The 16110-nt window shown below is 47.9% G+C and overlaps 1 protein-coding gene across 1 annotated transcript in view; it reads right to left on the reverse strand.

Moving 5' to 3' along the window:
- PAPPA2 (pappalysin 2) overlaps positions 1-16110 on the reverse strand; it is a 95751-nt gene that overhangs the window by 50011 nt on the left and 29630 nt on the right. Inside the window, exons 3-9 of the mRNA XM_074908293.1 lie at positions 14692-14837; positions 7579-7872; positions 6656-6848; positions 5061-5182; positions 2656-3148; positions 1978-2106; positions 249-340 (exon numbers count right to left, since the gene is read on the reverse strand). Of these exons, the coding sequence (XP_074764394.1) occupies positions 249-340; positions 1978-2106; positions 2656-3148; positions 5061-5182; positions 6656-6848; positions 7579-7872; positions 14692-14837 (1469 nt within the window). The remainder of the gene's footprint in view (positions 1-248; positions 341-1977; positions 2107-2655; positions 3149-5060; positions 5183-6655; positions 6849-7578; positions 7873-14691; positions 14838-16110) is intronic.

Genomic DNA, 16110 nt, shown 5'->3' on the forward strand with positions numbered 1-16110 from the left:
ACCAGGGATGACCCATTTACAAACCAGGCTCCAGGCACATACATTTTCTCCTGTCTCAGGAGGCATACTGAACATTTAGCCCTTCTATTTCCCACCACAAAGGCCTGACAAGCTTCATGGATCACTCCAGCTGTAGATCCACATTTTTTTGTGAACAAGTGCATCACCTCCTGCTCTGAGCAGCAGTGTAAGTTATGTACAGTTTTGATTCCTGCCTCAAAAGGATGTGTCAGTCCATTTGGACTCACCGACACAGTTGAAGCCTTTTTCCTTTTTACACTTCCTGGAACAGCCATCTCCATCCAGCAAGTCCCCATCATCGCATTCCTCCTCCAGGCTCCTAAGAAGACAACAGCCAGATGTGTTACCACAACCCTCGACTCAACACTCCTGTGCTTCTGCCCAGTCATGAGTGAGGACCCCATGTCTTGGTTCCATTTCCACAGAAGCAGGGAGAAGAGGAAGAACCACATGTGGAGTAAGGTAGAGGAGAGAAAACACCATAAAGAGGTTGAAAAACACAGTATATGGGAGAAGGCATGACTGTATTGAGACTTCCTTAGGACCTCAGGCAAGAACTATGAGAGAAAATGAAGATATATAGAATGGAGGAAGTAGAGAACCAAGCATCAGGAAGACTTGCTGCTGGAGAAAGCAAGCGTTAGAGAGGGCAGGAAGTTCTGAAAAGGGTCTGGTATTTCAGGGGGAGCCGGAGAAGAGGCAGGAGAAGGGAAAGAGAGAAAGTTAGCCCAAGACGAGACAAGACTCAGTCCCCAGCTGGCATGCATGGCATCTCATGAGGATAAAAACCCATGCAGTTTCCTTGAAAAGATTCTGTCCCCATACTGCAGAAAACTGACCTGATCAGAAAAGCTGGAAGAAATGCCTCAATTTGTACCTATTCTTTTGTGCACAGAGTTACTTAACCCAAAACACAAGGAGCAAAAAACTTCAGACATACATCTTGTGATGCTCACCCACCTCCACCCTTATCTAACACAAAAGATCCACTGTGTCCCATCTTCCTCCCTTTGGCTCACTGTTCCACACATGGTACAAAGGGAAAAACTTTCACAGACAAAGCTTTTCACATGGCCTTCCCTACAACAGCTCAGGAAAAGGAAAGTCTGCCAAAAATCTCAGCTGCTATCTGCTTATTTCTTCTCCTCTCACTTTTTTATTGACTTCGACAATGGAGACTTATGTGGTCATTTGCTCTCTCTGAACCAAGTCTTCAGCTAGTATGAATTCATGGTTAAAATCATACCAGATTACACCACTTTAGCAGCTAATCCTGCTGTATGTTTCTTTGCTTTGCTGAGTGTTGCATGATACACAATCCCTCCTGCACTTGCTTCAATTGTTCCCTTTCCTCACAGTGTTAAGAAAACTGGTTTCAAAGGAAAGTGATTCTGAGTAACCTGGAAGTTGAAGTCTGAAAAAGCTAAAGTATAGAAATTTGGCATAATTATCCCCAGACAGATCAGGTGAACCACTGGAGTCTCTCAATGTAGAGGTGGTGCATTCCTTAGAGATGGGGTCTCTAAGCAGAGACCAGAGAGTTCTCTAAAGACACCATGTCGTGTGGGACTGCATCTGCTGTGGAACCTACTCCTGCAGGGCCACCACTGTGTGCTCTGTGCAAAAGGTTGTATGACAGGTCTCAAAGGCAGAACCCTTTGGGGTCAGACTCTATGACAGTTTGCTGAGCTGGGCTAGAATCCAAGCATTGCAATCAAACACGGAGGATGTTCAGGTTGGACACCTCATCCAGACCCTGCTTCTCAAAAAAACCGTCCCCATGCACATGGCATTTTACAAAACACAAGGTCTATAGTCCAGTGTGCTCTAGGGATTCAGTGCAGCATCGTCAGTCAAGTACCCATGGGTGGAGGACCAACCCAGTAGTGCTCTTTGGGGCAGGATGAGCCAACAGCTTAAAGAACCTCAGCTGAGAGCTTGAGTTTCTTGACTTACGTGGTCACCTTCCCATCCCCACAGTAGGGTGCTCCATGGACATGGATAAGTGGTGGGGAGGCTTCTCCTGAGGTTGTCCCAGAGACTGCCTGCACCTGGTAGCGGTACACCTGCCCAGGTGTGACTTCCCTGCAGGAACAGAGAGGACTTGAAGAAAGAGCAGGAGAGAACAGCCCATACATCTGCAACAGATTTTCTCACCACAACTACAGAAATCACATGTGTGCACCCACACAGTATCACAGTTTGACATATGTCTTCATAGTTTAAACTGCCAGAGGCAGAGGCTGTGGGAAGAGGGTCTCTGCCAGGTCATGCAGAAGGGCCTGCTGCTTATTGCCCTAGGGTCTGAGCTGAGGATAAGTGGCATTAACTTGAACAATCATTTTACTGGTTGTGTTGATGGGGAAAACGTTTCCAGGTTTAATAATCTTCTTCTAGTTAGCCTGGGCTCATGAGCAAGGGTTGTCCTAGCATGATGGGTCTGCAAAAAGGTTCCTCAATGCTGAATAGGGAATCCACTGTTGTCATTGAATGTGGTAATGCCTTGGACGGGGTGGGTGGGGAGTGGGGGGAGAAAGACAAGAAAACCATCCAGGGATTCAAAAGTAAGACCTGAGAAGGTCATCAAAACTGTCCCAGCTACCCACTCAGTGACAGAGCAGCCTCGTCACTCACATGTCAACAAACTGGCGGTGAACCTGTGCTGGGGCAGCAGGGGATCCATTTGCAAATGGGGGGTCACGGAGGACCCGGTACTGGATCAGCTTGCAGGTGGAGCAGACAGTACTGTGGGGCATGGAGGTCAGAAGGGCCGTGTCTATCTCCATCCTCTCATCAAAGGTGTAGATTTTTACTCCGGACACCTTTCTAGGGATGTTGAGCTTCACGGTAAAAGGGACATCACAGAAGGTGTCCAGGGGGCCTAGATGGATGGACTCCCCCTGCTCTGTCAGGACTTCAATGTCAGACAGCGCCTTGGGAGAGCCCGTGGAGAGGTACGTCGTCCAGAGGGTGAGAGAATCAGGGTAGACGGGGTGCAAGAAGCGCAGCTCCAGGATGCAGCCATCTGGCTGGGGACATGGCACCGTCATGTTCATGTGGTACAGGTGGAGCTCCGGACTCCAGGCCTGCAGGCTGGGCTCACAGGGCTGATCCACATCTGGGGGCCCTGGACAGAAAGGACAAGGAGAAGGCTGATGAAGACCAGGGGACAGCTGACCTCATAGGGGACCCATAATGGCAATCTTTCCTGAAGTATCCTGTAGGTGCTTACACACCTCTGTGCTATAGCTGCATACCCATGCAATTTTGCACCCACTACAGGCATGTACTAGACCTGGTGGCATCTGCTCTAACATCCTAGAAAGCAACAAGCACCACTGGCCTCCCAGCTCCTCAGTATGTACACAAGTACAGGCTTGGCAGATCTGGTGTCTCACAGCCCTCTAAAACATGGACAATGGTATCCATGTTGCAGGTGGTCACAGTGCCAAGATCTAGAGACAGCCTGAACACAGCTGGGCCACATGAAGCTTGCTCTGTAGTCTCACAGGCACAGAAGGCTTGTCAAGGGCACCTGAATGCCGAGTCCCTGTGGGTCCATGTGTTTGGACATAGGCTAAGCAGAGCAGAGACTGAAGCTTTCCATGTGCTGGAACAGGTCACAGGTGGAAAGGGACCAGGTCCAAAGCAAGTCAAGAAAGCAACTCTGGAAGGTTGTTCTTCCACCAGCACCTCCAGGGCAGTGCCCAGGCTGACCTCAGGTCCCCAGCCTACATCCCCTGGGGTGGATTTGCACTCAGAAAGAGAAATGTAACGTTGGGCTTTCAGTCTCAGAAAGCATCGCTGGAATTCCTCATCTTGAAGTAGAAATACCCTTGACTTCATCAACCACTGTAAGCATTTTGTAGGACTCAGCACCAACTCAAAGCCTGCATCCATTTAATATTAGTCTTCTAAAAACCATAAACCCCATCTCTTTCACCAGAGCAAACATGCCCTCGTGATAATTGCAAGTCATGCACAGAGAAAACAACATCAATAATTCCAGAAACAGTTTTAATTTGCCAGTTAATCAGACAGGTAGGGAAAACAGGAACCACTGACTAAATGAGCTAAGCTTTGATTTGTTTGGTGTTACTGAATAAGCACAAATCTCATTACTTAAGTTGATTTCCACCCTCCCCCTGAACTTACAATGCTAGCAAGTGATACTTAAATTAAGGAGATTTCAGGCAAAACCTCAGCTAGATCCTGACACTCCTGTTCTGAAAGTATGGGCTACATCCTAAAGGTGTAATAATGTCCAGACTGCACTTTCTCTGCAACCACTCCAGCACATTTTCAGTTGACCTCAGTGGTTCAAATGTGCAGATGTACAGAATAACAGATCCCCTGGCTCCACAGGGTTCAACAGCAGCATGTGCACTTCATAGAGCTCATGGGATCATTTCACCTGGTCTCCTGCCTCCTTTGCTTTGCCCTTGGAGGAGCTGAGACAGCATGAAAAGCTCAACAGCTTCTATGTCAGCTGCATGACCCTGAAAGTCACCACCATGCCAACAAGGTGGGTCTCTAAATCAACATCTGGGTCTCAGCACAAGAGAAGTGGTTACACTCTGCTGTTCACCTTGACAGCGAGGAATTGCATCTAGCCCAGAGTGCCCAGGACCTGGTACAGACTCAGTAGGACTGAGTAAGGAGCTCCTCTTGTTCACTTTGGACAAAGCTGCATCAAAGCCTGTGAATGTCCCTGAGGTTTTGAATGAGGTCTCAAGATCTATGTTGTTAAGGCATAGTTTCTTTCAATGAAATGTCCCTCCCTTTGACCAGTATCTCTCACTAACACCTTTCTATGCAATGATTTGGGTTAATATTAGGGTGTTTCTTTGTTTGTCCAAAGCCAGCTGGCAGTTACCAGGTATGTCCTGGGCACCTAGAAGTCCTTTCTGCACTAAAGAATTTTCCCAGAGAAGACACAACCCACTCTCTAAAAGAAAAAAATCGTATTTTTCTTTTCCCAACAAGATCTCATCTTTGTCCAGGGGATTTACAGCCAGGGAAAGAGAGGATACATTTACCTTCTGCTTCTTCTGGGGTCCAGTAGCCAGAGGAATCACAGACCCGAGGGGAAGATGCCTCATGCACATACTGATGGAAGGTGCCGTCCTCCGCACAGTTGTCACAGAGTGTCTCCTGCTCCCTGCAGACAGAAGACAAAGGCACTGGTATTTCTAACCACGACTGGTTAATTTTCCATCCGTGTTTGTCCAAGCAGGATCAGATGGGAAGTTGGAAAAGCAAAGCTAATCTCTCAGGAAGGCCCTGGGCATATCCTCCTGCTTGGAATAAGCTTTGTAAAAGACAGGAGAATAAGAGTGTCTGTGGGACAAGATGTGTTTATTCCCTCCTCTTCTGCTGGCTTTCTGGGTAGTCTTGGATGAGCCATTGAATTGCCTGTTCCCCACTCACAAATCAGAACTAACAGACTTCATGCTTCTCGAGGCAATGTCTCTGCAGTTGGGTGGGTGCACCTGGGTCTATCTCTCCTAGACCCCAGAGTGAGGGTTTTGCTTTCATCACTACTGTAATACAAAACAGTCACAATAATGCCAATTGAAGGGGGTCACACTGTTCTCTCCAACAAAGAAAAACAGTACTTTTCTGTGATAAGGGTCAGCCTCAGCCCCTTTCCTTGACCAGTTCATATCAGGGGATGCAGGACCCCCACCCTGGACCTGCTCTTGAGCCAGTTATGAGCAAGAGCTGGGGATGGATCCAAAGATCCAGCACCTGCCTTCTAGACCCATGTTTTTCTGCTCCAAATCCACTCTATTCCCCATCAAATCAGTTTGTTTGGATGACTCGAGGCCACCCAGCACTCAGAGGCTCTGTCTGTGGGGTGACAGGCACATGCTCTTCTAATCCCTGGGTGAAAGGCCCATCGTGACACGCACCAGTCCTTTGAGAAGGCAGGAAACACTGACCCAAGAGTGTCCCAGCTGCCCTCAAACAGCACATTTCTTTTAATTGCAAGAGACAACTTTGTGAAGCAGCTTTAAAACAAATTAAGAGCTCTTTAACCTGTGCTTATGGTCCCATAATAAAAGCACAATCCTAAAACCTTGTGGAATCAAAAATGTTTTAGTAAGAGGGGCTGCTGAATAGAGGCACTGGTGGTGTATCCAGATCTTGGTGTCTCCCCGGTATTGCGGAGAATAAAGACAGCCACTGGCTTGAAAATTTTCTTGACTTACCCCCAGTTAGTTACACCATGAGTCTGTGACAGCTCTGGGAACGAAACCCAGCTCTTGTGGTTCGAGTTCCCTGCCTTAACCACAAGGCTGCATTTCCTTCTGGTAAATAGCTATTTTATACAATAAGTGCTAAATGAAACTCATTTTTCATTCCGTGATTGCACTCTGGGGTTTAAGAATTGGCATTGCCTCCCAATGCACTTTGGCTTCCCCTCCCAGCACCCCGAGAGCAGAAAGCTTGCGGGAGAGCCCATGTGCCAGCAGGGCCATCACAGCAGCTCAGCTCTTGTGTCTGAGGGCTCTGCTGGAGACAAGCAAGGGGGAAGGGGACTGGGGGGGTCTGCACCACAGAAGATCCCTTGTCCCTTCTAGCAGGCTCCTGTGCAAGCCCAAGACCATCACAACAGCAGATCCCTTACCTCTCGTGAATGACACCGCTGATGGGAGGAAGCCAGTAGATGCTGAGGGAGTCCTGTGTCTGCCCTGTGACCATGGGAGGGATTGGGATGGGCACGGGCTTCTTGCTCTGGCCCCAGCGCTGATACACCAGGTCCAGGTAGCAATGCATCCGGGCCACTTGGTTGGGGGTGAAGGTGTTAGTGCAGTCATCGTCTGGGGGAAGAGAGGCGTCAGGGATCAGCTGGCAGAACATGAGAGTGTTCACCCTTCCTGATATCCAAACACTGTTTTGGGGACCTCTGGGCAGACCTGGGGGACAGTTGCGTGTTAGCTCTGCCCTGCTGGAACTCTCTGGTGTCGTGCGTCCCCAAAGCCACAAGATGGCACTGCCTCAGCAGCTCCACATCCCTGCACCGGCCTCAGCAGCCCCTGACTGCACCGGCCTCAATACCAGCTCTAACACCCGGGCACTACCACCATTCCCCTGGGACTCGCAGGCTGTCAGCACGGGGGGACAGAATTGCTCTACAGAATTGCTTTGGTCCTCCTGGGCTGCCAGGAGGAACAGCAGTCCTCCATAGCACGCCTTTGGAAACCAAGCCAAAAGGGCTCAAGGCGAAGGTCCAAAATTGTAATAGTAGTAATAATAATTATTATTTATTATCATTAAGTTACTTCAGCACCGAGGAAGAGATTCACACCACCATGCAGACAAGAATGGCCGTAGTGCCTCTCCACTGACTGGCAGGGAAGGAGGGATGGAAACAGCCGGCTGCAAGAAAGGGGATAAGAAAGAATGCAGCCTGCTGCATCCCTGCCCACCATGAGGGACCACATCATTCAGGGAATGAAGAAAGGCACTATGAGTGGAGGCAAAGGGAGAGAAACCCAAGTTTCTAAGGAAGGTGACACCTTACAATTTCTAATGACTATTACTCATTACCTGTGTAACTCATGTAGTTGTTGAAGGGCGTTCCCATGAAATGTGTCTGGCCGCAGGTGTCATTGGTAGGGTCTGGATCCCGACAGAGTTTACTCTTTGGGGTGGGGGCAGTGTCAGCACAGAGGTCTCCTGTCTCCATAGATGGGGTTGTCTCCCTGCAGGGATCATCACAAGATTCCCGCTCGCTCACTCCCTTAAAGACGTGGTACAGCCCCAGTACATGTCCTACTTCATGGATCATGGTGTTCGTGTGGCCGTGCATACCATAATAAGCAGGGTTGAGGACAACTCCACCTAGGATTGCAAATACAAAGAACATCACCCAGAGAAAGGGCAGCTGCGGTTACTCACCTGTGCTAGGTAAAATTCCTCTCATTGTGCTTCCAGGTCACGAGGTGCCAGATGGAGACCTGAAGATGGACATTCACCCTCTTGTAGGATGGCAGGTCTCCTTTGCCCTCTTGGAGTGGAAAGGGGTGGGTGTTTTTTTCTTCCCCTTCTGATCACACCACTCCCTCCAACATCTTCAGTCATTTCAGCTACCATTTCCCTATATCTTTTGAATGTTTATAATTCAGTGTCCGCTTTGGTTCACACTTACAACTCCAAATGAGGTTTGGAGCCAGGACACCAAACCAAGACATGCTGCAAGTTTACAGGGATAATCTTTTGAAACAGAGGATGGAAGACCTTGCCTAGCCTAGACAGGTAGCTAAAGCATGCCAGCTCCCATGGCAGGTGAGAACGAGCTGCCTAGCAAGGTCGTGAAACACTTGTCTGTGCCAAGTTGAAGCCACCTTCAGCACAAGTCCATATGAAGATTCCAGTGCACTGCCTCTGACCCCTACTGAGAAAACACAAATGACTTATTGCTTCAACCTCCAAGCCAGATCCTAAGGAGTAAACTAAAATTCTCACGAGGTGCTGTTGCAATCCACTAATCTTCTACCACAAACCTGATGCAAATTCACTGTGTATTTTAGAATAGGATTTTCTAAAATGCAGATTCTAAAGATCCCTTCCTCCCCTTTAGAGGGGTTTATGTGTGGGTAAAGTGTACCAAGTGAACCAGGCGAGAACCCCCCACCCATCACAGTCCTACTCCTCTTTACTGGGGCACCCCAGCCCCTCAACTTAAGGGGGCACAAAGGGGCAGTTCATCTCCAAGCCAGTTTGGTGCAGGTTCAACTATCAAAGATGCTGAAGCATGGGTACAGACTAAGTCCCCCAGAAACTGCCCAGAGCTGCCACTTCATACTGATAGCAACAGCATGGAGCTGGACAGGACCCATGCTGATCCTGCCCTAAGCTGCCCTTGGCTGCAAGACAATGTGCTTTTCCTCCCCTGCCCACCCACCTGCCATGGGAAGAGCAAGGATCAATAATGCTGAGGAAAGCCAAGTGGAGCAGAGCCTTTCTTTTGCTTACTGCCAGCATCTCTAACTCCTGACCTGGGATGTACACCCTGTACCACATCTGCTAGGAAACTGTCCATGGGCACAAACTTCCCTCTCTTCTCTGTCCTTCTTTCATTTCTTTATTTTGCCCAAATTAAAATCTCTTGGGAAACTTTGCATTTTTCTCCCTGCTTCGAGGCTTTTCATTGGCCATTATCCTCCCCTTTCCTTGTCTCGTTTCCTTGTTCCATCCATTTTTCCATGCTGCCTTATGGTGGAGGAGCAAAGGCTGGGGAATATCAGCAAGACAAGGGGATGACCCTAGCTTGTGCCCAGGCTGACTCCAGGCAATACCTCCATGGCATGGGAGGCTGTTTTTACCTAGCTGCTTTTAACCCAGACAGCTTGGATGGCAGTACGAGGAATAGCTGGCTCTGTCACATCTTGCTTCCTCCTTTGCAGGGCCCTGGAGGATTTACAGTGCCAGCTACCTCATAGCAGCCTCTGCTACTGCATCTCTGCTGCTGATTGTTGCCCCTGCCAGCAAAGTTAAAATTGGCAGAGGACCACAGTGTAATCCTGACTCCAGTCACATCATAGACTGCTTGAAATCTGCCCCTGGATCAGCTCCATGCACTACTGAACTACCTCATGTCCTCAAGTACAGGGCATTCCTTCCAAGAGAGGGCTTTCTTCAGATCACAGTGTCCCTGGCAAGACACCAGCAGGTCAGTGACTCCTCTGGTGGAGCCATGCTGGGTCATCACTGGGTTGAGGCTGGAAAGGGGCCTACAGAGATTCCCTTAGCAATTCTCTTGAGCCCCACAGGGTTGCAAGAGTGTGAAGAAATAAGAGTGGCATCTTCTATGGAGCATCCTGCATGTGTGGCTCATGGAAAGGCTGAGACACACCAGTGGACTGTCAAGTGGCACCGTTTCTTAGCTAAAAATTGATGTTTGTTGTTCTTCTTCCCCACAGTGTAGATCAGGGCAGCTTGTCTTGAGGCAAAGGATTGGGCAAAAAAGTAGCTGCATTCCCTTTCTCCCCAGTTGTAAAACACCAGGAGCAGAGGACCTTGCATCCCATCAGTCAGCTTTTGACCCTTTTGTTGACTTAAGATGGACCATCAAAAGGTACAGAGGTTGAAAAATCTTTGTGGGACCTTCATGTTGTATCCTGTCAATCATTAGGTTTTTGCAAGCTTTCCCCCTCTCAATTACCAGGCTGGTAAATGCTATAGATAGCAAAGGGCATCCCATTGATAGAGAACCCAGTGGGCACATAAAAAAAAGCTGCTTCACATTTAAATCAAAACAGGACATGAGAGAAGAGAGAACAGAAAGAAAAGGCATCTCTGCAGCCAAACCCCAGCTTGAACAAGGCAGGGGGCTGCCTGCCCAAAGGTCAAAGGAGGAATGAGCATGCAGAAAGAAAATAATGTTCATAAACAAATAACTGAGATGTGAAAGCCCTGCATGCATCCTGCGGCACTAACCACAAGGAACAGGGCTGAGCACCAGGGGCACGGGAGGCCCTGCGACCAAACAGCCCTCCTTCCAGCAGAAACCCAGCGCTCTTCCCATGTGGAGAAATAAATGGGATTCCAGTACATGGAGGAAGAAAACTGTCACAGGGAGGGATGCCAAGGCTGGGATACCCTGTCCCTCACCCTCCTCTTTGCTGGCTTCCCCTATTCCATTCCTCCCACACACTCCACAAGGATGATAATGCTTTTAGGGGTTTTTTTACAGCTAATTAGATGGCAGGATTAGAAACAGCATGAGAACTCTGCCTTCCTTCCAGAACATCCCTGTCCCTCCATTCCCTGTCCCCACAGCTTCCTGATGAGCTGGGAGGGCTCCCAGCTTTGGACCAGGAAGTTGTATTTCCCCTCTGCAGGATACTGGCTGTGAAGGCAAGATGTGGAAGTGTTTGTAACATCCCAGCAAGACTAGTCTCCCCTCTCCCTCCTCTGCAGATCACGCTTGCTTTCTTGCCTCTGCCTCCTCCTGCCCTGGGAGATGGGCTAGGTCAGGCTTTAAGTGAATTCTGCCCTCTCACACCTGAGAGCCAGCCCAAGGAGGCCCCCAAGGTCAGCATTTACACAACCAAGCTAAAAACTTCAATGTCATGTCCCTGTGACATTAAGGAGTTCCAGCACCTCAAGGCAGGTGAATCAGACTCTTCTTTTGACTTCCTCACCCAACCAAGACCAGGCAGCTGGAAAGCTTCAGGTCTGGCCTCACAACATCCTCTCCATCCAGACCAGACCTACCAGCTGCAGAGCTGGTAACGTCCCTCAGGTCAAGCCTCAACTCCGCTCAAGCAGCAAGAGGTGCCCAGTCATCAGTACAGTGGTGAACCCAACTTCGTCTTTGCTCATGCGTTCCTTGGAAGCTTCCAGTTCCAGAACATTGCCCTGATTCTAGCCATGATTTGCAACAATGCTGAAGGACTCTGGTTCAAGTGACCCCCAAGAAACCAACCATGTTCCTGGGTCAGGGTTGTTGTAGAGAACTCGAGCTCCAGCAAACATGGGATCTTTAAAGAGCAAACCACACATCTGAACCTGTATCATAGGGCCAGTCTTCCCCAAACACTGAGTCACAGCAATTAATGGAACAAGCGCATGACGGTTAGTCAGACAGGAAGACAACCATTGCTTAAGGTACCTTTGATGGAACGGCTGGCCCTCCTTCAGGATCCACTGACCTCAGCCAGATATATGAGCTGGCCTCAGCTTATATAACTGCAGAAAGTATTTATAACATCAAATATTCACAATTCCCTTGCCCTTCTACCATGTTTATGCAAATACAGTTCACATGCAGCTACACATGAAGTTTAAAGCGTCCGCATTATTACATTGCTAGGGTTTTTGAGGCAAGGCTTTCCACTGTGGAAAGCTAAGTTTTTTATAGAACAGCAGTTTCACTCCTTGTGTTTTGTAGTTTAAAAGATTTACTTCTAAGTTCTCAGAAAATTCATTCCAGACTCCAAGCAAGAACTCTGAATTTGAGAGGAATTCACTGTGATTATGGTGGAAAGACTGAGACAGACAGTATGGTTAGAGGGAGCAGTGCAAACAGACCTGAGACCTTCTACCTCTGCTGCTAGCTGGCAGCAAGTTGTCTCTGTCTAGGAGCTCCACAAGCAGCTGAAATACTGCCTATAGAAGCATCATAGACCAGTTTACCCTCTCCAAGTCAGTAATTATCTCTTATGCTTCAAGGAATGTAGTTGCCATTGCTTGGTATTACTACTAGTCTCAAATGGTAAACCATTCCTAAAGCTTCAGGAAGACTACCTGACATTCAGATTTACTCAGGAAAATAATCTGGAGGAGAGCAACAGATCTGTAAATCATCAGCATAGGAATGGTCACTTAATTTCTGGTAGCCCAAAATAAGCATAAGTGAAGAAAAGGTGAAGATGCCAACAGGAAGGTGAGGAGGACCCTCTTGAAAGACACATTCAAAAACCATGAAAGAATGGTTTCTAAGGAATTTAAAGTCAAGGTTGCAGATTAAAAAACATCTGGATAAGGACTGATGGAGAATAGTTTGGAAACAGTATGTCTAGTGAGCTTTGGGATGAGAGGAATTGTTAAAATAGAAGAAGGAAAAGCAGTTGGAGAGGAAGAGTCTCATGGTACTTCTGAAAACATCTAAGTCCAGTTCAGAGAGACGAACAGAGCAAAATCTGACCAAGAGCCTCTGGAGCCAAGAGGCAGGTTAGCTTCTTGGAGAAGTCAAGTCAAACTCAAAGAACCAATTTGATTCAGGAGAACCAAAGCATGAGAGCATCTGTATGCATGTAGGGAAAAATCAGCAGGGTGTTTCTGCTCCATGAAAGCAGACAATGGCATGGGGGAAGCAATGCCTGTGTGTTGACCTTAATATCTCAAGATCAGGATAGACAGGTGATGAGAAAGTTTCAGTGCAAGGGAAGAAGTCTGTATTCTTGGAGATAGACCCCTGTCTTCTGTAAAGATCTGTCTTCACTCCTGGTCACCATTAGATCCTTAAAACTCAGGAATTTTTCTCAAACTACTATTCACCCCTCCCAAGGTTTTCCTTATTCTTTTCTCATTGCTTTACCTTCACGTCTACTCAAATTCTCCAGGAGCTTCTTGTGAGATTTTTTGTTAAAAGCCATATATTCATGATGTGCCCAGTCCTAAGTTTCTTTTGTGCTATGTAATAATATATATTGTGCATGGTACAAAACACTTGATGATGTGGTGAAGCCTACTGTTTACAGAGAACAGAGTCCGCCACCACCCGCCCTCCTGAGCTCATTAAATCTAAAACCAAGGACAGTCTTGAACCAGTCTTCAGTTTGTGCCAGAGCTTCAAAGAAGTTCAAATCCAGCTTCATACTTCACAGCTCTGGCACCAGAGCCAAGACAACACCCCTTTTCCCCTGAACCTCTGCGGTAAAACCCGATCCAACATTTCCAGATGGTGCCACCTCTTGTGTCCCTGGCTGGACACAAACTCTGAGACGGGAGCTAAATGCAAGCTTTTGATGAAACCAGTCACCCTGATTACCCCTCCATATAACTCCTTGTGAGCCATTGGGAGGGGTCTGAAGAGAACATGTGTGGCTGAAGCACTTGCTGCAGTAAGATGATTGTCAAGCTGAGCCTTGGAATTGATTTCTGGAAGCTGAAGGAATAAATTTCATGGAGATTTGCCTTCCTCAACAACCAACTGTAGCAATACACTATTGAAAAAACAGTCCTGCAACTCGTTGAGGGAGGGAAACTGGCAAAAAGTAACTTTAAAACAGGTCTTTAACAGCAGCGTAAAACTTTTAAGGGTTGAACATCACACACTTGTAAAAGCAGAAGGTCTAGATCTGCTGTGCAGGTGTCAGGAGTAATTATTTCCAGTTACTTATTGAGAAACACTTTAGATGTTTTGACTGCAAAGTGTAAAGGGCTTTGCCAGAAAACTCTGACACTGAAGAAGTGGAGGGAGAGGCAGAAAAAAGAGACAGGAGAAATAGGAGAAAACACACAATACATTTACATTCTAGTGAAGCAGTTGCCATTTTGACTGTTCTGTAGTCTGCCAGGGCTGATGACCTTAAGGGTCTTCCTTGAATTCACTGAAGCCAAGGAGAAACTTGCCTCTAGCATGTAGTAAGCTGAGTTATAAAAACATGGTTTGATTTGATAGTCATCCTCACATTTGCAGCTGGATTTGGAAGGGGCCAGCAGCCCTTTTTGGTCAACTCTGAAGTTGCTCAAATCTGGAGTCTCAGCTCTGAAATCACTGACATTCCTGGTTTGTCTGTTTGTCATCATGTGCTACAAAGTGAAGTTCACCACTTCCAGAATCCTGGGAGATAGACCTGGAAGGTCCCAGAGAAGCCAAATGCAAGTCTAGACCCCTGATGGTGAACCTGCAGCTCTCCCCAGGCTCTCTGTTGCACTGTCTCACTGCCTTCACCATTAAAAGTTTCTCATAACAACCTGGAAGACCCTTGCCAGGGTGTAACCCCACCACCTTATCCACATGGACACAGGGAACAGGCAGGTCCTTTCCTTACAGCACCAGCTATTGGTACACCCGAAGTCTGTTATCATGACCTTCTTATTAAATGTCCTCAGTGTTGAGCCAGGTCATGGATGCCTCTTTTTGCCAAGTCAACCAAGAGAGAGGAAAACCAACAATCTGACACCCCATGAGTAGGGTAGCTTACTTACCCAGGTGACTAAGGGCCTCTTTATCCCATGGCCAAGTGGCAGCACCAGCCAACTCTTCCCTCACTGAACTGGCGAAGTAAACATTGAGGAAGTGGGTGCTGTTCAGCTGAAGTGCCTCCTTCAGCTCCTTCACGCTCATGTATGCCCTGCAAGGACAACAGACAGGAGATAGTCAGCATAGGCTTCGACAGAGCAAAGAGGAAAAGCAGGAACCACCTGTAGATAATCCTGGAAAGTGTGCAGCAGACCTAGAGATCCCATCCTCAACCCTCTGAAACAAACAGCGTTTGGAAAAGTGTGGCAAAATTCATCAAGTTTCAACAGGATGTCCCATGACACTACTAATTTTGTTCTGTAAGGTACAAATTCTGCGAGTAAGGTGTTTGGGTGGGAGGCAGTCATGCAAATCTGAACAAGTTTTGCCAGTTACAGTAGCTTTGTTGATGAGTTTTACTATTAGAGAAGGTTTTCAAACAATGAGGACAGAGACACACTAGAGAATAGGATAAAAGGAGACAAAATTGGTATCCTGGCTTGCATCAGAAACAGCGTGGCCAGCAGGGACAGGGAAGGGATCTTACTCCTGTACTCAGCACTGGTGAGGCCGCCCCTCGATTCCTGTGTTCAGTTTTGGGCCCCTCACTACAAAAAGGACATTAAATGTCTCGAGCGTGTCCAGAGAAGGGCAACGAAGCTGGTGCAGGGTCTGGAGCACAGGTCTGATGGGGAGCGGCTGAGGGAACTGGGGGTGTTTAGTCTGGAGAAGAGGAGGCTGAGGGGAGACCTCATCGCCCTCTACAGCTACCTGAAAGGAGGTTGCAGAGAGCTGGGGATGAGTCTCTTTAATCAAGTAATAAGCGATAGGACAAGAGGGAATGGCCTCAAATTGCACCAGGGAAGGTTTAGACTAGATATCAGGAAGCATTTCTTTACAGGACGGGTTGTTAGGCATTGGAATGGGCTGCCCAGGGAGGTGGTGGAGCCCCCATCCCTGGAGGTGTTTAAGAGTAGGGTCAACATAGCGCTGGGGGATATGGTGTAGTTGGGAACTGTCAGTGTTAGGTTAATGGTTGGACGGGATGATCTTCAAGGTCTTTTTTGACCTAGACGATTCTGTGAAAATTGGAGGACAAACAATGAGAGAAGAAAGGAAATGCAGAGGTCAGACCTGCTAGGGAAAAGAGAAGGAGTTTGACATGATAAAAGTGGAATTTGAGGGGGGGGGGGGGGGGGGGGGGGGGAAAGAAGTGAGTTTTTCTCAAGGTGTGAGGACAGAGAAAAGGATTCAGAACTCCAGCTGGTTCCAATAAGGATTTTCAGGGGTAGTCCCTGATACAGGTCAGGGCAGGAGTGGACAACAAACCTTTTTTTTGGGAGCAGAGAGGGTTTACCAGCTGGGGGCAAGAAGTCTCCAGCTTC

Source organism: Athene noctua, chromosome 5, assembly GCF_965140245.1.
Source record: "Athene noctua chromosome 5, bAthNoc1.hap1.1, whole genome shotgun sequence".
NCBI classification, from domain to species: Eukaryota; Metazoa; Chordata; class Aves; order Strigiformes; family Strigidae; genus Athene; species Athene noctua.